The 26881-nt window shown below is 35.6% G+C and overlaps 1 protein-coding gene across 11 annotated transcripts in view; it reads left to right on the plus strand.

Annotated features, from left to right (window-relative positions):
* The window catches only part of TRRAP (transformation/transcription domain associated protein), a 92616-nt gene that overhangs the window by 14008 nt on the left and 51727 nt on the right, over nucleotides 1-26881 (plus strand). For 6 of the 11 annotated variants that reach the window (XM_072023766.1, XM_072023765.1, XM_072023770.1 and 3 more), the window contains 26 exons: nucleotides 180-507; nucleotides 625-722; nucleotides 1373-1567; nucleotides 2121-2312; nucleotides 4053-4218; nucleotides 5512-5768; nucleotides 6641-6841; nucleotides 7440-7618; nucleotides 8730-8929; nucleotides 9644-9861; nucleotides 10003-10200; nucleotides 10731-10991; nucleotides 11935-12096; nucleotides 13342-13438; nucleotides 13877-13998; nucleotides 15245-15415; nucleotides 16616-16684; nucleotides 21364-21483; nucleotides 21830-21949; nucleotides 22302-22466; nucleotides 22791-22972; nucleotides 23265-23463; nucleotides 23869-23997; nucleotides 24531-24797; nucleotides 25379-25585; nucleotides 26704-26862. In XM_072023766.1, coding sequence (XP_071879867.1) covers nucleotides 180-507; nucleotides 625-722; nucleotides 1373-1567; nucleotides 2121-2312; nucleotides 4053-4218; nucleotides 5512-5768; nucleotides 6641-6841; nucleotides 7440-7618; nucleotides 8730-8929; nucleotides 9644-9861; nucleotides 10003-10200; nucleotides 10731-10991; nucleotides 11935-12096; nucleotides 13342-13438; nucleotides 13877-13998; nucleotides 15245-15415; nucleotides 16616-16684; nucleotides 21364-21483; nucleotides 21830-21949; nucleotides 22302-22466; nucleotides 22791-22972; nucleotides 23265-23463; nucleotides 23869-23997; nucleotides 24531-24797; nucleotides 25379-25585; nucleotides 26704-26862 — 4662 coding nt within the window. The remainder of the gene's footprint in view (nucleotides 1-179; nucleotides 508-624; nucleotides 723-1372; nucleotides 1568-2120; nucleotides 2313-4052; nucleotides 4219-5511; nucleotides 5769-6640; nucleotides 6842-7439; nucleotides 7619-8729; nucleotides 8930-9643; nucleotides 9862-10002; nucleotides 10201-10730; nucleotides 10992-11934; nucleotides 12097-13341; nucleotides 13439-13876; nucleotides 13999-15244; nucleotides 15416-16615; nucleotides 16685-21363; nucleotides 21484-21829; nucleotides 21950-22301; nucleotides 22467-22790; nucleotides 22973-23264; nucleotides 23464-23868; nucleotides 23998-24530; nucleotides 24798-25378; nucleotides 25586-26703; nucleotides 26863-26881) is intronic. The other 5 variants (XM_072023774.1, XM_072023769.1, XM_072023771.1 and 2 more) reach the window with 1 other exon arrangement.

Here is a 26881-nt window from a genome sequence, read left to right on the forward strand (position 1 = left end):
GTTTGCATTTGTTTGAATGATTCCAGAAATACAGTTGTAAATTTTACTGGTTTACATTGACGTGAAGTATTAGTATTATTAAATTTAGGACAATCTGTGAAGAAGAAACTTACTACTTTCTTTTTTCCTCCCCCTCTCCTGTCTGCTCTTCTATTGGCCTTTCCTCCTTGTGCTCCTAGGTTTTTGTTCTGAAATTTCACACTATAGCACGATACCAGCTTTCTGTAATTTTTAAAAAATGCAAGCCACAGTCTGAACTTGGGGCTGCTGAAGCCGCACTGCCTGGAGTACCAACAGCAGCAAACGCAGCACCTGTTCCTGTTCCGTCTCCTGCCCCGGCCACTCCAGTGGCCCCTGCACCAGTGCCTGTGTTTGAAAAACAAGGGGAGAAAGAAAAAGAAGACAAACAGACATTTCAGGTCACAGACTGCCGAAGCTTAGTAAAAACCTTGGTCTGCGGTGTCAAGACAATCACATGGGGCATAACATCATGCAAAGCTCCTGGTGGTAAAGCTTCATACTATTTAATTACACTTATCTTTTGCAATTGCATGATTAAAAGTTTAGCATTAAAGCACATTATATTTTAATAAGTAACTACTCTTGTATTTTGTCTTCTTTCAGAAGCACAATTCATTCCCAATAAGCAATTGCAACCTAAGGAGACTCAAATTTATATAAAACTAGTAAAATATGCAATGCAAGCTTTAGATATTTATCAGGTATGTAACCTTACCACATGGCACTTTCATTTTATACAATTTCTCTGTGTTATACTTTTAACAGGGATTTCATTGTCAGCTAAAATACAAATTTTGTGTGTAGTATATTTCATGAAGCCTTTAATTTCAGGACTACATTTAGTGGGAAATCTTACAAGTTTCAAAGTACTTATCACTTGCAAGATTTTTTTTTTTTTTTTTAGTAGTTATCATTGGCCTACCAACATAAAGGCAAACAGACTGTAAAAATCTTGATCTTTTATGTGGTGGATTATTGGTGTTCAAATGAATTTTTTTAGTTTAGTTGTCAATTAAAATATTCACTTTGCATATGTCTATCTTTAGACATTATACAAAGCACTGCTGAAATGTAAATGTATATGACTTCGAATTAAGTAATTTTACAAATACACTGATATCTCCTGCTGTTGTCTTTTTCCACTCCTGACTCCATGATTTTAAGGTCTGTGCTGAACACACTCCATTTTATTATTCTTATGGTCAATGCTGGCTTTTGTGATTTTAATTGTATAAGGTGTGCATGTGAGTCTTGCATAACGTCAGTTTTAATTGCAAGATACTTCAAAAATAGTGGGGAAAACGTTGCTCCAATTCTGTAACCAATACACGTATTTTCTAAATTGCCATAGGTTCAAATAGCAGGAAATGGACAGACATATGTTCGAGTAGCCAACTGTCAGACAGTCAGAATGAAAGAGGAAAAGGAAGTTCTGGAGCATTTTGCTGGTGTCTTCACAATGATGAACCCTTTAACTTTTAAAGAAATCTTTCAAACTACTGTTCCGTATATGGTGGAGAGAATCTCAAAAAACTATGCTCTTCAGGTATTTTGTTTGTTTGTTTTCCCACCCATTGGTAATAACCAGCCTGTAGAAAATAGCTTATTCCTTAAAGTACGTAAGGCTGAAGATGAATTATTAAATAATAATGCTGAAATTAGCATGCTGGATTTGATTTGAAACAGTGTATACAAATGCTTTGTAAAGATGGATTTTCAAAAATTTCTAAAGTGATGCAATACAAATATGAGCACTTCACATAAGCAGGGAGGATATGAGTGGACTTTTATTCATGAAAGGTATTGAACATCTTGAAATTCCTGTTTTGTTTGAAAGGTTGTTGTGTTAATGTTCTGTTCTGCTATTTTACAGAACACAGTTCCAATTGTATACATCTAAAATATAAACTTTAACTTGGATATTTAAATTATGTACAGTTATTTTCCATTGAGAATAACCTGAATTGCTTGAACAGTAGTGAAGATAGGGGAAAAAAGCTGGTCTTTTTTTTTTGTTTTGTTTTAAATTGGTAGTGTTTCAATTTCCTGTGTTCTTACAGTTACGGCAACATTAATTCCTTTGTGGTTCCCTTTTACAGATTGTTGCCAATTCCTTCTTGGCAAATCCTACTACCTCTGCACTCTTCGCAACGATTTTGGTAGAGTATCTTCTGGATCGACTGCCAGAAATGGGCTCTAATGTGGAACTCTCCAATCTGTATCTCAAGCTGTTCAAGTTAGTCTTTGGCTCAGTTTCACTGTTTGCAGCTGAAAATGAACAAATGCTTAAGGTAAAGGTCATCTGGAGTAAAAAAAAAAATATATATATGTAAATAAATAAATAAAAAGTTTTGACTCTTAATGCATTTTCAGGTGTTTGAAGAAACTTTGTTTTGTTCTCTCTTTCATGTGATACTCTTTCCATGTTCGAACCCCTGTTAGCACTACTGTTCAAACACCAAGTAACATTGTTGCCCTACTTATAAGAGTTTATGTGAACGTTTGAAACTAAAGTGATGTGCTAATTCTGAGTCTAAATAACGGAATCATGCTTGTGGTCACGAATCTTTGTAACTTAACAGTCAAGATAGGTGTTTTTTTTTTTTTTTTTTTTTGTTGTTCTTCCATATTAACCAACAGACAAAAAAGAGATGCCAGTCTAATCAAAAGCCTTAAGTTAATCTTGTTAATTTTATGTTATGTTCAGTGATGACATGTACCTCGAGTTAAAAATATATTTTTGTCGTGTTTAAAAGTTTGCATCGAGGAATTCTATTTTTCTATTAATGTGTTTGTTTACTCAAAAAATCTATTTTTTATGTTGAAAATGGATCATCTCTTTCGTTGAGCTTAGAAACACTATTCTGAGCTTGAATCAAGAGAGTGCTTTTTTGTACAAGTGACAGCTGCTTGTATACAGAAAAACTTCACAATAGTATTAGAACACTGCTCCTTCCCACAACGTGACCCTCCGTTTCTTTTCTCCCTACCTTTAAATAAACACAATGTCTGATACTGATAACTATATATTTTCTTTTCTTAATGATTTGCCATAGCAGGATTAGTTCAGTAGTTGTTTTCTGTGTAGAACACAGTAGATACAATGATTTTCCCTGTTTCTTTGAATGATGAAAGTAATGTGAAGCAATAATCATAACTAATATGATGCAGTATTCTTATAATCTTAGTTAAATTCTTCTCTTTGGCCTTAGAATTGAGGTCATTTGGATTTTATAAGCTGGAGATCCAATTTAAAGGATGTGATTTACTAGCTTCACAGTTTCATGCTTGTTACATTTTTGTTTCATCAGGATTGATGATATGGGCCTTGGCTAGACAATTTAATTGAATGATGAAGGCTGTTTGCAGCATTTGCATAGCAATGTAGAATACTTCTAGATCTTAATAAAAATCCAGAATTGTGTCACTGTTTCTACCTGATATGGGAGAATCTTTGTGTTTAGCAACTGATTTTAATGATTCCTGCCTGCAAACTGTTAATGTCCACTGCTCTAAAAGGCCACTGAGTCTTAATTTTTGGTTCTGTAACTGTTTTTTCCTTGTAAAGTTAGTCTTTAAAGTAAACTTTTAGCATTCACAACATTTAAGAATTAATGATGAAGTTAGATCTGGAGTAAACTAATATTGTGAAATGTCTTCTGTTGTTGTTCTGACATTTATGCTACAATCCTTATGTTCTCTGGAGCAAATCTGTTTCATTACATCAGATTTGTAGAAGGTTTTTTGTTTTAATACAATTAGTGCTTAGAGTAGCAAATAGACTTGGTTGTTCGGCTAATGTGAAAGCAGCATTTAATTAACAAAAGAATACTATTGTTTCTTGGTGCTGTTCAAATAACAGATTTACTTTTTAACAATTCCTTGAGTGGTTATAAAGTTAGGGTGTTATCACATTACTTGGAATAACTAAAGGTTTTTGATCTGAAAATCTTGTCTCATGCTAAACTCTTACACTGCAATGATGATAAAATTGATGATTTATTAATCTTAAAGCTTTGTTTTTTTTATAGCCACATTTACACAAGATTGTGAACAGCTCTATGGAACTTGCACAGACTGCCAAAGAGCCCTATAACTATTTCCTGCTGCTCAGAGCACTGTTCAGATCTATTGGAGGAGGCAGTCACGATCTGTTATATCAAGAATTCTTGCCGCTGTTACCAAACTTACTGCAAGGTAGAGCAATACCTTTATTTCCCTGCCCAGTTTCTGATCTTTTTATGTGAATACTAGTAATAAAGTTATATTATGTAATTAAAAAACAAACATCAAAACCACAAAGCCCTAACTCCGATAAGTAGCTGCTGACTTTGAGCTTAGCACTTGATTAAATATCTTGGATTTACTCTCAGCTGCTTCAGGCTCCATAGTTCTGGCTGCTTCACAACTTCTGCTGCTTGTTTTCTGCTTTCTCTTTTGGGACTGCTGGGTGTTTGTTTATTTCATGTTTTGCAATGGGTAATTTTATTAGCATGAAGAGTGAGGTGTAAGGATAGTAGCAGAAGTGAGGTTGCCGGGCCATCACCAATATTAAGGGAGGAATGTTACAGACAAGCTCTGGCTCTCCTGGAGTTGAGGATGTGTGTACATCTGCTGGTGCATGTTAAATATAAATGCGAGTAGTGTCAGTTTCCAAAAAGAAATGGAAATATGAATCAGTTTGATTAAATTAGCATATATGCTTACAAGGGCTATCATCCAGAGATATTGGAGGTGACCTAGGAAGGATGCAGAACTACTTAAACCTACGGGCAACCTAAATGAGAGCAATTTCAGGAGAGTGAAATTCTTGGGTTTACTTTGCGTATGTCTGTCTTCTGTCATCTGAAGTTACACAAAGCACTTTTGAAATGTAAATGCACATGATTTAGAATCAAGAAACTTGCAGGGGCAATTTTTATTGTAGCTATCAAATATGTATGTTATGTATAACTCATTGTGTAAAATGCGTGTCAGTGTAAAGCTGCTAGCTGTGTTTGTGGAATATATGAAATCTTCCTGCTCTGTTTGTGTAGTAAGTTGGGGAATGTGTTTAGTGTGTATGGGACAGTGAATGACCCATACACCTTTCATGTTCATTTTCAAGAATCCAGATATTTTTAAAACAATTTTCTCCGTGTGAATTTTTTAAATTGATACAAAATTAAGGTTTGGGTCAACAATCTTTTTTCTTTTTTATTTTCTTGTACTGTATTCAAAAGCTACTGTATTTTAACATGTATTTAATGTTAAATTTCAGTGTATGCATAGATATTCTTTCTGTATATGCATGTACCTACAAAAACATTCAATGCATAAAATGCGTAGATGGAAGTTGTAATTATGAATATATTTTCTAAATACATTCTTTAGAGATATGGACTTCACATAATTGCCAGGTTATTCTAAGTATAGGAAATAGAAGTTTTTGAGCAATGAACTATGGACTGTTATTTCCTATTGAATGTGTAATTTATCAATGATTTTCAGGACTTAATATGTTGCAAAGTGGTCTTCATAAACAACACATGAAGGACTTGTTTGTAGAGCTCTGCCTCACGGTGCCAGTTCGTCTGAGCTCATTGCTCCCTTACCTGCCAATGTTGATGGATCCCTTGGTGTCGGCTCTCAACGGATCTCAAACCCTGGTTAGCCAGGGCTTAAGAACTCTTGAATTGTGTGTGGACAACTTGCAGCCAGACTTTCTGTATGACCATATTCAACCAGTTCGGGCTGAGCTTATGCAGGTAAATGTGTTGTATCCTGTTAAACCACAAGAGGTCGTTGATTCACTAAATATTAGAATTTTATGTGAAATTTTGCTTATAAAAACTTGAAAAAACTGTTGTGAGAACCATGCCTGTCTGATTTGAGTTTAAAACACCATTTGGTGTTATGCTGCTAAATTGAAAATTCTGAAAAATTTAAAAGCGAATTAATCTTTCCTTCTATACCCCCTGTTAAGAGGTTAAAATTAAGAATTGGGACTCAGTAGGAAGAACATTGCTATGTTTAAGATTAAATAGTACAGAAAGTGTTTAAAAATTGATAACTTATTGAAAACGACAGTCAAAACTAATTGCTTTCAGCATATTGTGATTGACAACTAACTACAATCTTACATATCCAGTGAAGATGGCATGGCTGAAATTTGGAACAATGTTTTAAATGTGGCTGTTTCCTCTAATAGTGCTAGCATATAGTCTGCGTTGCCTTTTTTTTCTTTTTAGATGTTGAAACTAGCTCTTTGAGGTTATTTAACTTGGCCCATTGTGGTGTTTTTTTAGTGTTCTGTTTTTAATTAAATTAATGACGTTGTCCATCTAATATTAACCATAAATACAAAATTACATTTCAGTATTGCAAAGATTTTGTATCTGATTATATTAGCCTAATCCAGAATTGTGTTTAGGACTATCTATTTACAGTTTAACTGTTGTGAACTTACTGTTTTTATTCCATATAGATATTTTTCTTTTCCTGGAGGTTATGTTGTATAGATAGTACCTAGATAAAAGAATAAATGTTTTGCTTGGTTCTTATTTTTTATTTTTATACATTATAAGTTGAAAAATTGTGAAGTGAGGCTGTTCTGACCATGTCATATTTAAAAATACAGGCCTTGTGGCGTACACTGCGCAATCCTGCAGACAGCATTTCTCATGTGGCTTATCGCGTACTTGGTAAATTTGGTGGAAGTAACAGGAAAATGTTAAAGGAATCACAGAAACTACAATATGTGGTCACAGAAATTCAAGGACCCAGCATTACAATAGAATTTTCAGACTGTAAAGCATCTATTCAGCTCCCTATGGAAAAGGTAAGGACTTTTTTGAGAACTAAGGGCATAATCTATGCTAAGAAGTTACCTTGTTCAGTTTTCCTTCGTTACAGACTTTTTGAAAGTTTGTTTGCTTATAAAGTAAAAAAAAAAAATACTTGATCAAATGTGTGCTATGTCTGCCTTCAATTCCAGATTTGAATTAATAAATATTCAACATTATAAAAATTGCATACTTAAAAGTAGTTTTTAGGACCTCACACACACCTGAATATGTTTTGATATCCCTTGAGTTAGACAGAGATTTCTAATTCATTTATTCTGTAATGAAGAAACAGAATATAAACACACTTCCTTGTATTTGCTTTTTGTTTTGTTGGTTTATTTTTATTTTTGTTTTATTTTTTGAGTTGTCAGACTTTGCAGGTAAAAATGCAAAAAGTTGTTTCAGGAGTTGCTAATCATCATTCCACTGATGTCAGGCATTCTTTGTATTTCTTAATTTGGGCAGTCTAAATTGTAAGTGCTTTTTAAGTGATTATGTATTAAAAATACTGTTCCCTTGATTAATCACTTTATAATAAATACTAAGAAATAGTGTTTTATTACTATCTTTTTTCTTCTTTCTTGATTGTAGGCAATTGAAACTGCTCTGGACTGCTTGAAGAGTGCTAACACAGAGCCGTATTATCGAAGGCAAGCCTGGGAAGTAATCAAGTGTTTCTTAGTAGCTATGATGAGCTTGGATGATAATAAGCATGCATTATATCAACTTCTGGCACATCCCAAGTATGACAATTCTTTAAACGTAAATGTGTATGTAAAATTTATAGTGTCTTTAGAGTAACCTATTTAGAGAGAATGGTTAGTCTAAACAATGTATTCTGCATGATGTTTTTACCTTTTGGTTTATCCTGCTTCCTTTTAAATTTATGCAGGACTTTTCAAATCTTCCTCTTGGTTTTGTCTGCATGTTATTTAATGCAAATAACATCTGTTAATGTTCCAAATTTTAATTTTCTTCCCCTACTCACAGTCCAATGCACAATCTTTAGATATGACAAGACAGTTTCTTATAAATTTAATTGTAGTTTAATATATTTAAGAAATTTGAGTGTTCTGATGTTTAATAGTGTTTCAAAAAAAAGATTGTGATGTTTTGTATGTGCTTCTAACTTTTTACCAAAGGGAAAGAGATGCAAAATTTAGTTTCCATTTAGTGACCAGTCTGTAGCATAGTCACATACACACAGCTGATGTTTATGGATGGATAGGTTTTGATGTATGATTTTGTTTGTCTTAGGGCAGTTAAGGATTTTTTTTTTTTATTTTTTACATCTTTCAAAATTTGAGTCATCAATACTAAAGTTCATTCCTTTTAGACAACTTTCACATCTTTGCCTACAAAGTATGTGCTGACTTTGAGTTGCAGTATAGTAAGTGTTGCTAAAGAGCATAGTTGCTATTATAATTGGGACTTGTTAGACTTGACATAAATATAGTTTTGCAATGAATAGGTTCTGTTGGGGCAGTGATTTGATAAGTAATCTTCCAGTCTTGAAAGATTAAAATCAAATGTCATTTTAAAAAAGGGAAAATGTCAAAATATTGAAAATGACATTCTGTAATTGAGTTGCAGTGTGAAGCCTGTATACCTATTATTTGGAATATATGTGGCTTCTTCTGAACCACTGGCTTTAAATGTTCATGAAGAAATTGAGCTATCCATCATGTTTGAGACCAGTGGTTGACAAAATTAATACCAACTGAGTGAACCGGTCTAGCTCTATCAAAGTGATGAGAAAATGGGAGGTGGAAAAGGAGTTTGATATCAAGAGCAAACTGTAAATCAAGTACTTGATGTTCATGGTTGAGCTGCCAATACTGCCAAGTTTAGGATTATAATGAACTTAATTTTGTCTTTCAGCTTTACTGAGAAGTCCATACCCAGTGTAATTATTTCGCATCGGTACAAAGCTCAGGATACTCCAGCTCGTAAAACATTTGAGCAGGCTTTGACAGGGGCATTCATGTCAGCAGTCATCAAAGATCTGAGACCAAGTGCTCTGCCTTTTGTAGCCAGCTTGATCCGCCATTATACAATGGTGGCAGTAGCTCAGCAGTGTGGTAAGTGAAGTGGCCTAAAGATCTTGTGGTCATGAGAGGGGTGAAGTTTTTTACTTAACGCTACTAACTATTATAACAAGTATGTCATGATATTCTGGGTAGATGTGTTGGGTTTTGTTCTGTGGCTGAATTATTTTTAACTAATAATAGAGCAGTGAAAATTGTTAAGCAAGTTTTCAAAAACATCACCTAATAATACTCTTAAAATGCTGAAGCAAATAAAACAAATAGGGTTTGGAACAGTGTATATCTCCAGAGCATTTGTGTGACTTAGATGCCATTATTTTTGCAGGTGGTTTTTAATTGGGTTGTTTTTGCTTGCAATTTTGAGGGACTATTAGAGGAACTAAGTAAATGCAAAGCACTGCAGCGTCTTCTACCTATGAAGTAAACTTCTTGTTTGGAGTTGGACTGTAGGACGTGCATTAATATAATCTGAATTTCTTAAGTTTCTTCATTCTAATTAAATCTTCTTAGCAAGCCTCTGCAGTGTGTAATGTAGTGTATAGAAGAAAATATTCAAGTAGATGTAATCTTTTTTTCTTCTAAGAGTGAAGAATGCCTTACAATCCATTTATATGCAAATTGACACATTGCTTACTAGTTTTGCCATCCTCTAGTCAGAAAAGTAGTAAAATTTAATTGAAAGACTATTCATATTTCAATATCCATTGTCTTATCTTTTTCTTCCTCCTCTCCCTATACAAATTACAGGTCCTTTTCTGCTGCAGTGCTATCAGGTTGGAAGCCAGCCTAGCACAGCCATGTTTCATAGCGAAGAAAATGGGTCGAAAGGCATGGATCCCTTGGTGCTTATTGATGCCATAGCAATCTGCATGGCTTATGAGGAGAAGGAGCTCTGCAAAATAGGAGAGGTGGCTCTAGCAGTGATATTTGATGTTGCAAGCATCATCTTGGGGTCAAAGGAAAGGGTAATACTATGCATAATTTTCTTATTTAGAAAAAATGTATGATTAAATGATCTAGTTTCAGACAGCTGAATTTTGTTTCTAAAATTTCAGAAAATACCAGTGAGCTGACAAAACAAACTGAAAGAATTCTTTTTTTTCCAGGCTTGTCAGCTTCCCTTGTTTTCCTACATTGTGGAACGTTTGTGTGCTTGCTGCTACGAACAAGCTTGGTATGCTAAACTAGGAGGCGTGGTGTCAATTAAATTTCTTATGGAACGGCTTCCACTAATTTGGGTCCTCCAGAACCAGCAGACTTTCCTGAAGGCGCTTCTCTTTGTTATGATGGATCTAACTGGAGAGGTGAAGGATGAATGTATTATATCAAGTAATGTGGGGGAAACTAGCTTTTTTTTTTTTCTTAATTCACACAAATTGAGCTTTTTCTGATCTTGATTTTACTTAATTTCAAAATGTATCATTTCTGTAATAATTGCATTTGCTCAATTCAGAGTAGAAATATACGAGTCTCATTTAGATTAGTGAAAGATCTCTAGATTTACTGTAACTTGGACTGCATTTAGTTTGAAGGTGTTCATCTTATTAAAAAGCTGTATGTAGTTACAGATACCTAGAGAATTGGCTTCTTGATCTTTTCTCAGTTGTGAATCATATGGTGACGCCACTGCTAAGGTGTTCCAGCTCTTAGATTTCACTCATTGCAACTCACAGCTTTGGGAAGATTGGTGGGAAGATTAGTTGAATATGTGCCCTTTCCAGAGGATTCATCACAGACAAGTGCAGAGTTTGTTGTTGAGTAGTGTGTAGATTTGTTATTTTTGTTCTGTACTTTAAAAAATTATAAAAAATAAAAATAATCCATGATACTTCAGGTTTCCAATGGAGCGGTTGCTATGGCAAAGACCACACTAGAACAGCTTTTGATTAGATGTGCAACTCCTTTAAAAGATGAAGAAAAAACAGAAGAAATCCTAGCAGCACAGGAGAAGTCTTTCCATCATGTGACACATGATCTAGTTCGAGAAGTAACCTCTCCAAACTCTACTGTGAGAAAACAGGCTATGCATTCTTTACAAGTACTTGCACAGGTCACTGGAAAAAGCGTCACTGTGATTATGGAGCCACACAAAGAGGTAAGCAGAAATACTTAATGGAAGTCCAAGCGTGTCTAAAGTTGTTTAACCAGTTCGACTTTTCAAAATGCCTTTCTGAGTGCGTTTTCTCACCTTAGCGAATTAAGTTCTTAGTGGCTTGATAGCATATGTTTGTCATTTACTGTGTTTCATTGTTTAAAATACACTGTGGCTGGAGTACTGCCTCATTACTTATCCAGCATTGATAGTGATTTACTTCCTGAAGTTATGGGTTGTGCATCCTACTACCAATCAGATGGCAGGCCGGATAGATACTTTATTTTGAACCTGTGTTTGCTGTTTTATATCTAAGTATGAGGCATATCCAGAAAGACTATGCAGATCAAAGCTGGTTGAAATCACTTTTTGCTAGCTGATAGCATTTTTTCTCTTGAAAAGCTAGTATAAACATACATAAGCCCTAAAGGCCTCCACAGCATATAAAATTATAGATCTCACTATTGCAATTTGGGAACATACAGAGAAGCCGCCCAGCTGATACCTTATATTGTTAAGGTGTTTATGGAGGAGAGTGAAAAGTTGCTGTAATGGGGGAAAAAAACTTACCTGAATGTCTCTCCTTTCTGATGTTTTAGGAGCTTAAAATACTCATTTCTGGACCTGAATGTTTTAAATGCTTGAGTCTATGAATTTCTTTTTAAAAATGTTTATGAAGTTATGTGAAGTTATAAACAACCATAGATCTGTTCACAGAGGATATGTAATATTTGGAGATTTTTTCCCTGAGTTTTTTCCCTGACTGAATTCAGTTAGATCAGAGAAACATTTTTTCTTCTTGCTTAGTGATCTCTAAAGAGGTATATCTGGAGCCTCAGTAGCAAATGAATAGAAACGTGGTCATACCTAATGTTGTATTAGTGGCTAGGTGTATGGGATCATTTGAATATGGTGTTAATTTGGTAATTGAAATTGCATTGTGTAGGTCCTCCAAGACATGGTTCCTCCTAAAAAGCATTTACTTAGGCATCAACCTGCAAATGCCCAGATCGGACTGATGGAGGGGAATACATTTTGCACAACCCTGCAACCTCGGTTGTTTACAATGGATTTAAATGTCGTGGAACACAAGGTTTTCTACACAGAGGTACTTCCTTTTTATGTTCTTGTATTTGAATGTAGCTTCTGAAGTAACGATGGTGTCAGAATTCTTATTGCTGCAAATACATTTTTCTCTATGTATTTTAAACTTTCCCTGGAAATGAAGAATTTGCCTTTTGAAATGTGGACCAATGAAGTTGTCTGCCTTTATGACTAAGCTCTGAGCTAAGTAGAATGGCTAGCTCTGAGCTAAGTAGAATGTTCTAACATGTTAAATCTTCATGTTACATTCCTAGTCCTAATAGCCCTGATTTTAATTTTTAAAGCTTATTTTATGCACAGCATATATATGATACCAATGGTCCTACCACCAAAATATATACATTTTCTGTTAAGGTTTTTGAGTCCCTAAATGCTTGGATAAAATCAGATATAAAAGCGAAACCCTAGTATGTGGATTTAATGTGGAGAAACTGTCTAGTCACTTGGTTTCCTAGCAGTATTGCCCAAATGTAAGTTAAGGGCTTTGATACCAACAGCAATTGCAGTTAGCAAGGCAAGTATGGGATATAGTTGTCCATGCAGAGGACCTTCGTTTTGTTCCTTAAGACAAAGTGTCAAAAAATGTTTATAAAGGTGAGAGTGATGTATTGATTTTGTGAAGATCTCAACTGTAATAATGTTCTTGGATATAGACATAGCTTGGGCATTGTTAACTTGCATTGTTTTCTTTCCAACTTGTTCAGTGCTTTCTAACAGAAACATACACGTGTTTTGAAAATACTGTTCTGCAAAGAGGGTTCTACAGAAAAGAACTGTCCCTCAGGGCAGTGACCCATGACCATATGAATTACTGAAGACATTTTCAGTACATTTCTTTCCTCTTAATCTCCATCTGTTCTCTTACCCCTGTACTCAGTATTTTCAGTATTTTGCTGCCATTCAGGAGGCAAACTTTTCTGTAGACGTTCTTTTACACCCTGTACCATATGTGCAACATGTTTGCAAATAGACCTGCTAGGTTTTGGCAAATTGTAAAAACACTAAGTTTTGCCTGACTTTTCTTTAGTGGCATTATTAGTGGGTTCTCTTGCCTCTGGCTAACCATCAGTTTTCATGGAAACTTACACTCTAATTTCAAGTAGAATTTTTGCCTGTTGGTGAAGTTTGGGGATTGTAATTTGAGTAAACCTGTGTCTTTAAGGAAACAAGGCTCAAAGGATGGCTGATAATACTGTTTCAACCGTCATTCATAATGCTGTGCTAAAATGATTGTTTATTTTTTCCCTAGCTCTTGAATTTATGTGAGGCTGAAGATAATGCCTTAATGAAGCTACCTTGTTACAAAAGTCTTCCATCACTTGTACCTCTTCGCATTGCTGCATTAAGTAAGTGAAAGTTCATAAACAAAATTAGATGTAGATAAGTGTCCTTGTGAGCAAAGGGCAATCTTCTTCCCAAGATCAGCAGAAAACTTGAGAGCTTGAAGACTGATGACTGCTCTCTAGAGGTCACAGTTTAATGGAGAATAATGGGAAGTATTGCTGCTTCCTTAATGAGTAAGATTTAGTTTCTGAAATTAACCCAAAATATTTTTAGACTAATTATGTTATATAGGATTAGGAAAACTAAAACTCTGTTAATAGACTTTCCAGTCTTTTCTTGTTTTATGATGCCTGTTGTTTTTGGCAAAGCATTCTGGGCTTTAGCGGTATGTAATTTAAGATGAAGTAAAAGAAGCTTGAAAAGAATAAATGTAGAATTACTTTTTTTCCTTTCTTTCTGAAATTGAGTTAGCAAAGAGAAATTTACTTTGATATTTGCAGATGCTCTAGCTGCCTGCAATTACTTACCTCAGTCAAGAGAGAAAATTATTGCTGCACTTTTCAAGGCACTTAATTCAACAAATAATGAACTGCAGGAGGCAGGAGAAGCATGCATGAGAAAGGTAAGTGCATTAAAACAATGTTGCTTTCAAGTCTCGTGGTCTCTCTGCTTTATGTCTCGGTTACAGATCTTCTTGGGAAAGTTGGGAAGATGCATCAGCCTTTCTTAGCAGTTTCACAAATGCGCGTGTCTGGCTTTATTGTAAAAGCTTTTCTTGTGTTTACTCTTTGTTCCCAAAAGAATTGGTAGAGACATGGTTGGTTTTGGAAATGGAAGCAATATGGCAGAGTTAAGCTCTGCATCACAGTATTGCAGTTACCTTAAGGGACGGCACCATCTGTGTACTATTTAGGGCCAGAATTAGTAATGGTGCTATGCTGCATCTGTTCTGTGGATGCTAGGCTATAATGTGAGAAAAGCTGGAAAGATGGGGAAAAGGATGTCCTCTCATTATGACATGCAGCATGGTAGATAGACCTAATTCTACTTCAGCAAGATTTTATAAGACTTGATACCTTTCCTTCATGTGTAGAAAATGATGATAAAAATGCTTACAGCCTCTTCATAATGAGGTGTAAACTGGATGGTATGTCACAGGGAATGTCAGTATAGTAATGCTGGTGGTTTACATTTTCTTAGGCTGTTGACTAATTAGAGATCAGGTCTCATCTTTTCATGTTACTTTGGTCATGAAAGGAAAAGTACTGACTAGTTAGGACTTGCTGACAGTACAGTTCAGTTGAGAGGTAAGAGGTGTAGCAACTAAGGGTTGTTCTGACCTGTGCGTTTGGTATGAGATTTTTCTAATCATTTCTACCACCTTTTCCTGTGATAAATCAATGCCCACAGGATGTTTAATTATAACAGGAAATATTCTGTCTGGCTGCTTGCAGCCAGGTTTTCTCTCACCTTTTATGTTTCTCACTGATGCGTGTGGATTTTAACAGACATTTGCTCCATTGCTTTCATCCAGATTCACAGCCATTTGTTAATAAAGTAGTGCCTAGGGAGTTTGTCTATAACTGTAAATTTCAGTTATAACTATGGCAATTTTTCAATCCTTGTCTGTAATTAAGGCCTCCTGTTTGATTGTTTCATGGAATATCCCGCAGTACATCAAGAATACTAAAGTGTTTTCCATCTTTCCATTGCATATATTTCTAGTAATAAATATCTTTCAAACTGTTGCATTCTGAAAGTACAAAATTAAAGAAAATAATGAAGTCAGCAGAAATTATTTCAAGTAAGTTGCTTGCACAGAAGTCACTAAGCTCTGTGATGTATTTTAAACCTATACTCTCTTGCAGTTCTTGGAAGGAGCTACAATAGAAGTTGATCAAATTCATACACACATGAGGCCGTTGCTTATGATGCTGGGGGACTATCGAAGCCTGACACTAAACGTTGTGAATCGTCTGACATCTGTCACTAGACTTTTTCCAAACTCTTTTAATGATAAATTCTGTGATCAAATGATGGTAAGCCCACTCAAGTATTGTGGTGTTTTTGTTTTTTCTGATCCTTCAAATTGTCTTTTAACTCGTACTAGTATTTTTTAAGCCAAAGAACAATTCAGTAGTGACTTGATGTATAAATTTCAAGTAAAATGTTTTTGTTTTACAATTAATAGGAAAAATGAGTATCTTCAAACATTTACTTGGTTAAAGTTTGTCTTAATTTCTAAAGAACTGCTAAACCGAAAATTTAAGAGGTGTTCTCGTCTTGTGAAGTAATACCTCATTATATTAAGGTCTGCTTGGTCATACTTCTTTCTAAGTATGATGCCAGCAGCATAATATACTAAGTAATCCCTTGAATATGCATTTTACTTCCTATCAGGCTAAGTCCATTTTAGTGGAAGGTATTTCCTTTCTTACTTCATTTTCAATTTTTAAAGTGTGTGTATGGAAAGTCTCTATTCTTTTGCCAGGGCTATTTAAATATTTATATGTACATGTATGTAGCAAATAATTGAACAGGTGTAAGCCTATCATCGTTGCCTATCTGACTTCAAATTTTTGTGCTTCTTATTGTATGTAGTCTCACAAGCCTTGCTTTCTTGAATGTGGAGAGAATTTGAGGCAACCTTTAGAAGTCAACATACTTGACTTTCAGTTTCAGATTCTAGTTTCAGTTGCTAGTGGTAAAACTATATTGAGAGCTAAAAGGTTTTTTTTAATCATTAAATGTCATATTTGCTTGTTCTATATAAAAACTGAATTGGTACCAACTTCAGCATTTGCTGTTCCTGTAGAGTGCTTTAGATTTAAATTAAAAAATAAAGTTTCTAGGTATATTCTAATAAAAATCTTTAGCAGTCCCCTGTTGCACTCTCCTAGCAGGAGAGTGCCATGGTTTTGATGTGAGAAAGATGCCTATACATTTCACACCCAAAACTCAGTCTTCTAATTGCATATAGATTAATAACAGCTTTTTTTAGGTGATATTCCTACCTTTTCAGTTTGGAAGGAGTTGAAAGTATTTAAAGTTGTTAATTTACTATTTGAAACCATACAGTTTACTTTTCAATCTGAGGGAACAAAAGTAACTAATCATTTTTCCCTTTGTTTCCCTCAAACAATCATTTCTGCCTCTTTCTTTTCTTGAAGTATATGCTGTCACTTGCTAAAATGGAATGGTATAATTAGAAGAATAATATTAATTGTCTTTTTTGATAGCAACACCTGCGTAAATGGATGGAAGTTGTAGTTATTACACACAAAGGTGGACAGAGGAGTGATGGAAATGTAAGTTAATGAATGCTTTTATGTGGGAAGACAAAGAAGAAATAAACAATGCTAATGTTTAGGAGTTGCAGAACTCACTCACTTGTAAATGCTGCCATAACTGATTGCAAACTGATGTTTTGTTACAAGCTAATGAACTTACATATGTGTCATGTTACAATGTTACTAATTGTATCTTACAAATTTTAGTAAGAGTTTTCTACCTGCTGGGAACAGTTAACTGTGGAGCCTATTCTGTACTGCTTGGTGTGGGAACTGCTCACTGACTTCTTTTTTCAGCTCTTTCTGCTTAGAATTTTTATCACTGGAGTAGATGATGAGCTCAGCAGCATTATCCCTTTCTTTTCGCTAATGTTTGATGTTCATAACAGTCTTTTGAAAATTTTGTGAAATAATAATATCCCGGTTAATTTTACTTATAATTTGTGAAAAACAAATTCAGTGTTTACCAGCTGAGATCACATCAAAATCTCTCATCCACCCAAGTCAATGGTCTCAATGTTGAACTGTGAGATGACAGATTTTCCTGTAAATGGGAGATTGCATTAAGCCATTGTCAACTTAATGACGGTACAGTGTGTTCTTCAGCAATACTGCACTTAAAGGAATTCCTGCTTCAGAGTGTTTTCATGTAGGTTACCAGAAGTCCTTTAATTATATCAAGACTTTATTAATAATTTAATATATATGTAGAGCTGTATTATTGCAACTACTGAAACATTGGGGGGAGTTGTATTAATTTCTTTGTTTCTCAAATTAGAATGAAAATAGATTGGCTTTTTTTTTTTCTCAGAACATGGAATTGCCTTAGTGTTTTTTCATTACTCTTTCCTGTGATTGCAAAGAGAGCTTTTAAATCTGAATGCAGTCTTTATATTTGACCTAGAGTTCCTCTAATGGAGTAGAATTTGTTTCTTAAATTTAGAAACTGCACATTTCCCAGTTAATCACTAATGTTTTAGTTGGGTCAGAGTAGTTGTAAGGCCTTCATATTCTTCTTTTAGGATTGATTTTTACACAAACATGGTGATTACAGGTGTCTGGCAGATCTTCATGTAGCAATAGTCTTTCTAACCACAATGCGGCACCTGTAAAACAGTTTTTACTTGTCACTAAATAACATTTAATGGTGAATTCTTTTGCATTTAATATTTTCTGTTCATGTTTTCTGTGTAGTTGTGTGTTTAGTCTTCTAAACGTGATTTTTTTTATTATTAAGTGTTGGCTTAAAATGTGTTAAGGGGGAAGTGCACATCAGAAACTTGAGGAACACAAACCCTCAAGTCTTGAAGGAGAAGTCTGAAAATGGTTTCAGATAGAATTGTGTGGCTGCAAAGCTAATTGAAATGCTACTTTTTTTCCCCAGTTGTTGCTCTAAAGATTCTTTAAGAGTAGAAACTGTAGGAAACTGAAGGCAGTCACAGACTGCCTTCTTGAATGTGGAGATCACACAGACAACGTGATCTTCATACCAATGATCCGGCAGTCTGTGTTCAAATCTCCATATGTATGAGTACTGCTTCTGTAATTGTATCTTATAAACCTGGAAAAACTTGGATGGTAAAACCAGTGGGTACACTTAGTTGCAGCTGGCCTTTCACTTGCCATATTGAGCCTGCACTGAGATTCCAAAATCTGCAATACTCACATAAAAGCAGTGATGGGGAGAGCTCCTGAAGTAGGTCGTATTGTTTGGGTTGAGTGATTAGAGTAGGAGGTGATCACCATTCTCTGCTGTGTGTACCAGGAAACCCTTTTATTTGGCAGCTGAAATGAGCACTATTACAATAATTTCTTTGACCTGAAGAATTTTCATCTCTCTTGCAGCAGCACGTAACGAAGGTGCCATTGGGCGGTGATACTGTCGTTGTTATGCTCTTCTTCAGCATGCTGCACGTAGTGGCTAGTCAGCAAGGCCTCTTAATGGAATGGTCTACATCCAAAATGTCTAAGAAACAAGTCTGTATATGCAAATAGCATTTCTAGATAATGTAAAAGCTTTAGCCATCTCAGTTAGAATGGCATAATAATTAACAACTGTTGTAAAGATTCACAGTTATTGCCAGAACAACTAAGTTCTTCATTCACTTAAATAATGTTGTGACAGTCCTTCTGTGTTGCTGAATTGTGCCTTGCCTGTTTACATAAGTGAACAAATTAGGACATAACAGCTTAAGTAGAGATGAGATCTAATTTATTGGCCTGATGGTTGAAATCTTTCATTTAAATTCCTTCTTCTCTTCTTCTCCACCTCCTCAAGGAGAAACCTAGTTTTTAGGTCATGTTCAGTACTGTAAGAAATTAATTTTGAGTAGGTAGTTGCTTCAGACTCTCCTTCTCATGAACAGTGGCACCACGGTGGAAATTCTGCGTTACAGCTTATTAGTAAGAGTGTAGCTTGGTAGTTCAAATATCGACAGTTGTTTCATGATCAATGTTGGACAAATTTGTCTGTGAAGATGCTAGAAGATTGATTTCCCCTAACTTAATCATCTCTAATATCTTTTTATCTGTTAGACATACTTGGGAAGCTATGTATAAACAATATACAAGTAGAAAAAAGGATGCTTTTCATCCTAATTCTTAGGAGAGCTCTTAGGAGAGCAATTCAGAGTGTCTGAGAAGTTTATTGTCTCCATGCTTTCAGTTTGAGGTGAGAAAATAACCCTACTGAGGTCAGTCTCTGACTGCAGCCTGAAGAATAGCATATGCTGGTTTGTTTGTTTACTTGATATTTTTTGTGGGCTTTTTCTTTTCATGCTGTGACTTCTGTTTTGGTTCAGCCTGCCGTGGAAGGGGTAGAGGTGAGAAACTCAGTGGAGGCACCAGGAAGTTCTTTGTTGTTGTGTTTTGTTTTTCATGTTTTATTTTTGATTTACTTTTATTCTTAACTGTGATGTTAGTTTTATTGTTGTATTTTGGGCAGAGTGCATTGTGCCTTTGAGTGCAGTGCTGTGAATTGTCTTATGTTTGTCTGTGGCAGAATCATTTTGATACAGTTGCTGTTCAGGATGTGAAACGTGTTTTTACTAGGAAGAGCAGGATTTTCAGTTTCTATGAAAGCTTAAGTCTTCTGTATGTGTTTATGCCTCAATATATGAGAGTAGTCTTGGGGGTTTTGTGTAGGCAGAACATGTTAAAGTGGTGGGGCCTAATACTTTGTAAATTCGGTTGAGGAAATGCAATGTATGTGGTACCTATTTTGTTACATACTGTTTACTAGAAATGAGTTTTAGAGGGATAAGGATGGATTTTTTTTTTTCCTGCCTTTTCTTACTGAAGAAGATGCACCATCTCATTAACTGAAATGTAGTTCACTTTAAATTGCACAATGAAACAAAAGCCTAATATTATTTTGGACTTAAGAGAATTTATTATCTAGGGGGAGAATATGTAGTGGGAGAAGAGAGCTGACTCTGCTCCAGAGTGGCCAGCTGTTTGCAAGATGTACTGAGCAGTGCTGGGAGAAAGCTGTCTGTCTTGTTCTTCATTTCGAGTCTGGGGTTGTGGGTTGTATGTGAGAAATTGTTTAGAAAGGAAGATTTGGCTTTTTGATGCACGAGCTACTTGGTGTAGTGCAGCAGTGAGCGCTCTGCAACTCCCTCATCACCATTATCATTACGCAGAGTTTAGTTCTTGTCTGTAAAATATCACTTTTCTGACAAAAAATAAAATGAAAGCATGATATTGCAAGTGGAATGGCAAAGTTCCATAAGAGAACTTTATTCCATACATCGTATGCATGAAGTTTACTGCATGGAGTTTAACAAGGCTAAGTGCCGGGTCCTGCACGTGGGGCGCAATAACCCCAAGCAGAGCTACAGGCTGGGAGATGAGTGGTTGGAGAGCTGCTAGGCAGAGAAGGACCTGGGAGTGATGGTGGACAGTCGGCTGAATATGAGCCAGCAGTGTGCTCAGGTGGCCAAGAAGGCCAACGGCATCCTGGCTTGTATCAGAAACAGCGTGACCAGCAGGGCTAGGGAGGTGGCCGTCCCCCTGTACTCGGCTCTGGTGAGGCCGCACCTCGAGTACTGTGTTCAGTTTTGGGCCCCTCGCTACAAGAAGGACATCGAGGTGCTTGAGCGGGTCCAAAGAAGGGCGACGAAGCTGGTGAGGGGCCTGGAGAACAAGTCCTACGAGGAGCGGCTGAGGGAGCTGGGCTTGTTCAGCCTGGAGAAAAGGAGGCTCAGGGGCGACCTTATCGCTCTCTACAGATACCTTAAAGGAGGCTGTAGAGAGGTGGGGGTTGGTCTGTTCTCCTACGTGCCTGGTGACAGGACGAGGGGGAACGGGCTAAAGTTGCGCCAGGGGTGTTTTAGGTTAGATGTTAGGAAGAGCTTTTTTACTGAAAGGGTTGTGAGGCATTGGAACAGGCTGCCCAGGGAGGTGGTGGAGTCACCATCCCTGGAAGTCTTCAAAAGACGTTTAGATGTAGAGCTTAGGGATATGGTTTAGTGGGGACTGTTAGTGTTAGGTTAGAGGTTGGACTCGATGATCTTGAGGTCTCTTCCAACCTAGAAATTCTGTGATTCTGTGAATCGTGGTAAGTAGATATTGTATATATGTTAACCCTTGCTGGCTCTGCTGATGTAGAGAGGAAAAAATAGTAGCATGTATGATACTATGGTAATCTATTTAACTGGTAATATTAATTTAATTATGTTTCTTTCTACCTGTAGGAAATGAAGATTTGTTCAGCAATTATAAATCTATTTCATCTTATCCCAGCTGCCCCTCAGACATTGGTTAAACCTCTGCTGGAAGTTGTGATGAAAACAGAAAGAGCAATGTTGATTGAGGTAAAAGTGGAAGTTAACATTGCTGATATTTTTGCTGTATGTTATTTGTAAATATGCCATGAATTTTCCACATATTGGAAAGAGTGTATGATATAAATATTTGCTTTAAAAAATGCCCTCCAGTCCTCTTAGGACTGTTAATGTTTGCCTTACTTTCTTAAAAGAAAGTTTTGATATTATCAGTAAATCCTAATCATGAAAGTTCTGAGTGTTTTATATCTGCATAAATGCCAAAACTAGTGCTGCTTTTTTTTTATTTTTAAAAATATCTCTCTGGGTGCTAGTAAATTAGTAGACAAAAATTCTGCACTCCGCAATTTTAATTTAAGCATTTTGAATCTTACAGGCTGGCAGTCCATTCAGGGAACCTCTGATAAAATTTTTGACACGTCATCCATCCCAGACTGTAGAGCTGTTCATGATGGAAGCCACTTTAAATGATCCACAGTGGAGCAGAATGTTTATGGTAAGTGGTAGGGGCAGAGGAGAGGGGGAAAAAAACCTCATCTTCAAATACTTTTGGTTCATCATGTTTGTGATCTTTTACAAGTTTTTTGTTTTGTTTTGTTTTGTCTGTATGACCTTATAGTACTTAAGCATGGCCTTATTCTGCCTGTTCTCTGTTTTATATTTGTTGGTCTAGAGCTATTAATTTTATGCCTTATCGCTGAAGTTGTATAGCTTTTTTTATATACATGAATAAATAAAATGTAACCTCTATAACTTCAGTGATGAATATAAAAACTACAGGATGATGTATCTTCTTGATATTTTTGCTTTTAAAGGTCATTATTAAAATTATTTCTTCCTTTTGTCAGAGCTTCTTAAAACATAGAGATGCCAAACCTCTACGAGATGTACTGGCAGCTAATCCAAATCGATTTATCACTCTTTTGTTGCCTGTTGGTACCCAAGCAGCTGTTAGACCTGGTTCTCCGAGCACTACCACGTTGCGTCTTGATCTTCAGTTTCAGGCTATCAAGGTATTCATTTATTTTTGTTGGTCTTCGTTGGATAGTTAAAATCTCTAAAGCAAAAGGCCTCTTCTGTACAGTCTTTCAACTGAATTATAGTTTTCTTTAATCAACTGTGATACGAGAGAGAAACATGGCAAGGAAAACTTTCTTTAAAAAAAAAAAAAGGCACAAAACAGTCCTTTAAGAATTGATCTAAACTACTTTTTGTTTGACTTTGGATTATTTTAGAACCCTTAATTGACCTGAAAAAAAGTGCTTTTTATACTATTGTTTCCACTAACAGATCTGTTGCATGTTGACTGTGCATTTGTCTTGTTTTGGTTTTGACAGATCATAAGTATTATTGTTAAGAATGATGAATGTTGGTTAGCAAATCAGCATTCCTTGGTGAATCAGCTGAAACGTGTATGGGTGAGTGAAGCTTTTCAGGAGAGACATCGTAAGGAGAATATGGCTGCAACAAATTGGAAAGAACCTAAGCTGTTAGCATATTGCTTGTTGAATTACTGCAAGTACGTAAGAACATTTATTTTCTATATCTTGTGTATATTTATTTAATAAATTTGAAAGTATTATGAATATAAACAGGCATACTAACTAAAATTAGTAGTTAATGAAGAGAAAGTTTAATGTATTTCATAATATTGCTTTTAGCTCTAAAACCAGACCTCCTCAGGTACTACCTGTTCTTGGCTCTCTGCTCATTTAAAACTGGTATTAGTTTCTTCAAGTCATGAAAATAATAGTTTAGGAAAAAAACCAACAAACTACCAAAAGAAGCTTTTTCTTTTTCTGTTTTTACAGAAGGAATTATGGTGACATAGAGCTGCTCTTCCAGTTACTTCGGGCTTTTACGGGTCGTTTTCTCTGCAACATGACTTTCTTAAAGGAGTACATGGAAGAAGAGATTCCTAAAAACTACAGTATTCCCCAAAAACGCGCTTTGTTCTTTCGGTTTGTGGACTTCAATGACCCAAACTTTGGAGATGAGCTCAAAGCCAAGGTAACTAAAGCAATTAGATCAAAGTAGTCTGGTATTTAGATTTAATTTTCTTCTTGGGAACTAGGGCAACAAAACTCACTTACTTAAATGTCAACGAGTTTGATAATTGGCAGAGCCATTTACTTGAAAATATCATACCTGAAGAAGAGTGATAATAAACAGGGACAGCAATTTATCTTGCTTTCAGTGCTGACTATTTTAGTTTATGCTTTCTAAGAATCCTTGCACTTGAAAGAGGGAAAGGAGAAATGTGTGCATCTGTTTATTAAGGTATTATTTACAGTTTCCATTTGTAATAAAATGTCTCTAACATGCAGGTTTGCGTATGAATACTAGGATGGTGACTGCTGCCAGAAGAGTCCAGTATTTATTTGAGTGTAACTGTTTTGTGCTGATGTTCTGTAGGTGCTGCAACACATCCTGAATCCTGCGTTCTTGTACAGCTTTGAAAAGGGAGAAGGTGAACAGCTGTTGGGACCCCCAAACCCAGAAGGAGATAATCCAGAAAGCATCACTAGTGTTTTTATCACAAAGGTAATAGTGTTTACATTAGCATTTGAAAATTAAAATAAGAAGTTGTTTCTCTCATTTGGCTTTTCAGTCCCAATTTGACTGTTGTGCTATTTGTAAATATTGCAGTAAGTTAAATCACATCATAATTTTGAACTGTTGCAAGGTCTTCCAACTATCAATAGGATTGGACTGCAATTTTAATTTTCTAATGATATCGTTAGAATTTAAATGTCTTTTTTTTAGACATGGGCCTTAAGTGGCTGTAATCCCAGTCTTTTCATAACCAAAATTTTCTGTGGTTGACCATCAGCATCTTTGTAATTTACTTTGGTTTCATTGAACCCCAGTACAAATCAAACTGACTGTTAAGAAGTTTTCATCTTAGGATGCTGTTTTCTATTTCTTAAACTCCATTCAAGAAGTGTTTAGTTATTTATTAAGTACTTAATTATTTTCTTAAAAAGCAAACATTCAACAAGCAAAAATAGGATTTCTGTTATTAATAAATTATTTTCTCACACTTCCCTTTCTTTTTTCATTGTTCCTGGAACTAGGTACTTGATCCAGAAAAGCAGGCTGATATGCTGGATTCTCTCAGGATATATCTCTTGCAGTTTGCCACTCTGCTGGTTGAACATGCTCCACATCACATTCATGACAATAACAAAAACCGGAATAGCAAACTACGACGCCTGATGACGTTTGCTTGGCCATGCCTCCTGTCCAAAGCGTGTGTGGATCCAGCATGTAAATACAGTGGACATTTGCTTTTGGCACACATCATTGCAAAATTTGCCATACATAAGAAGATAGTTCTGCAGGTATGGACTCAGTGCTAGTATTCATACCTCTAAGGTATAAGTTCTGTAGTGTGCTTTTTTTTTTATTTTAATGCAGAGTTGGGGTAGGAGGTTGCCAACTACATTTGGCACAGTAGTTTTGGATACTTAGTATACACATAGAAATTAAATTCATCCTCCATAAGCAAGTACAGATGGACCAAGCCAAATATTAATACAAATTTATTTGGAGATCGCGAAGTATAGAAAGAAGTTTGAAGATAAGTGGGGGGAAAAAAAGAGAGGCTAAAGGGCATAACGAAAAAACCTTTTGGTTGAGTTAACAAAATCAGTAATGTTTCTTCATCTGAAAGAGATAAATTTCAGCTGAGACTGAATGTGGGGATCAGAGGATAACGAAGTTGGACACTGGAGAGGGAGGGAAAAAAAGGGAATGTGGAGGATATAGAAGTATATGCCTAATGAAGTACCACCATATATTTACTGAACTGCAGGCCTCTAGAAAAAAGGTGTTATTTAGAAGATACATGTAGTTTTTTATAGATTCCATACTTTTGTAAATATGTATACTATGAATGTTAACCAGAAACCTTGACTTTTAGGTTTTTCATAGTCTTCTGAAAGCTCATGCAATGGAAGCGCGAGCTATTGTCAGGCAAGCGATGGCCATTCTGACTCCGGCTGTGCCTGCCCGAATGGAGGATGGACATCAGATGCTGACTCACTGGACAAGAAAAATCATTGTGGAAGAGGGTCATACGGTTCCCCAACTAGTACATATTTTGCACTTGATAGTACAACACTTCAAGGTACTTGTACTAATTATTCTGGTAGTTACTGTATCATAGATACTAAGGAAATAAACTACAACTTGATTACAAAATGACGTAATCCAAATTAATGGCTTCATTTCAGAAGTCATCAGCTGTCTGTGTAGGTATTTATTTAAAACTGAATACAACTATTAACATTATATAGCACATTCTGAAGTGTTTTCACTTTTGATTCTGTTCTTTGTGCTTTCCCTTTTTGCTAAAACATCTTTTGTATCTCAGCTATTTGTAAAACTTCCTTGGTATAGCGTTGTGAGCTGCCAAACAAGCTCCCCATGGAGCACAAGTATTTGAAATGTCGATTTAGTTTAAGCAAAAAATATACCTGACCTTAGGTCAGTAGTGAACCTACCAGTGTATTGTTCCAATACAGAACAGCTGATAGATGTGTGTATTTTTTTTGTCTGGGTTGCTTCTTGGTGATGCAAGTAATGTCTATTGTTTGAAAATTGGAGTGCTTAGTTTAGTTTAGAAAGATCCTATTTTACTTGTTTAAATTTGGATGCAAGGCTGTTCTTTTAGTAGTGGAAGAATGGGCTTTATTGTTATTCTGGTTGCTAAAAGTAGAATACTGTATTGTTCCAGTATCATTTCCCTAAGCTTATATTGTTTGTTTTCTCTGCTAATTATAATTATGACTTCGAGTCTACCATTCTGTTAAATTTCCATTTGTTTATAGTGATTGAAGTTAGAACTCAAAATGTAACTTATAAGTTATATTTTAGGAATTGATGGCTTAGTACTTTTGGAAAAAAATATTTGAATGTGTTCAAATGGAAATTTTAGCAACCCAAAAGAATTGGTAAAACACTGGAATCACTTGTCCTTGGGGGAGAAGAGGGAGACAGACATATGGAAATAATAAATCTTAAAAAGAACGCCTTCGTTTGGGTACCTGAAATCAGTAGTCAATAGTGAAAATTGTAGCCAAAATTTTATTTTCAAAGCACTGGTTACTTTTGCCGATAGTAAAACCTGAACATACTATGGATTTAGGGAAACTGGGCTAACGACTGTTTTACCATTCTGTTTTAACTTTATCTTAACACTGTCTTTGTTTATTGGCTAATGTGTGTGTGAAACCATCTTTTCAGGTTTATTATCCAGTGAGACATCACTTGGTTCAGCATATGGTTAGTGCCATGCAGAGACTGGGCTTCACTCCCAGCGTTACGATAGAGCAAAGAAAATTAGCTGTGGATCTTGCTGAAGTAGTTATTAAATGGGAATTGCAAAGAATTAAAGACCAGCAGGTAGGAATTCTAAATAAAC

The sequence above is a fragment of the Anas platyrhynchos genome, chromosome 15, assembly GCF_047663525.1.
Source record: "Anas platyrhynchos isolate ZD024472 breed Pekin duck chromosome 15, IASCAAS_PekinDuck_T2T, whole genome shotgun sequence".
NCBI classification, from domain to species: Eukaryota; Metazoa; Chordata; class Aves; order Anseriformes; family Anatidae; genus Anas; species Anas platyrhynchos.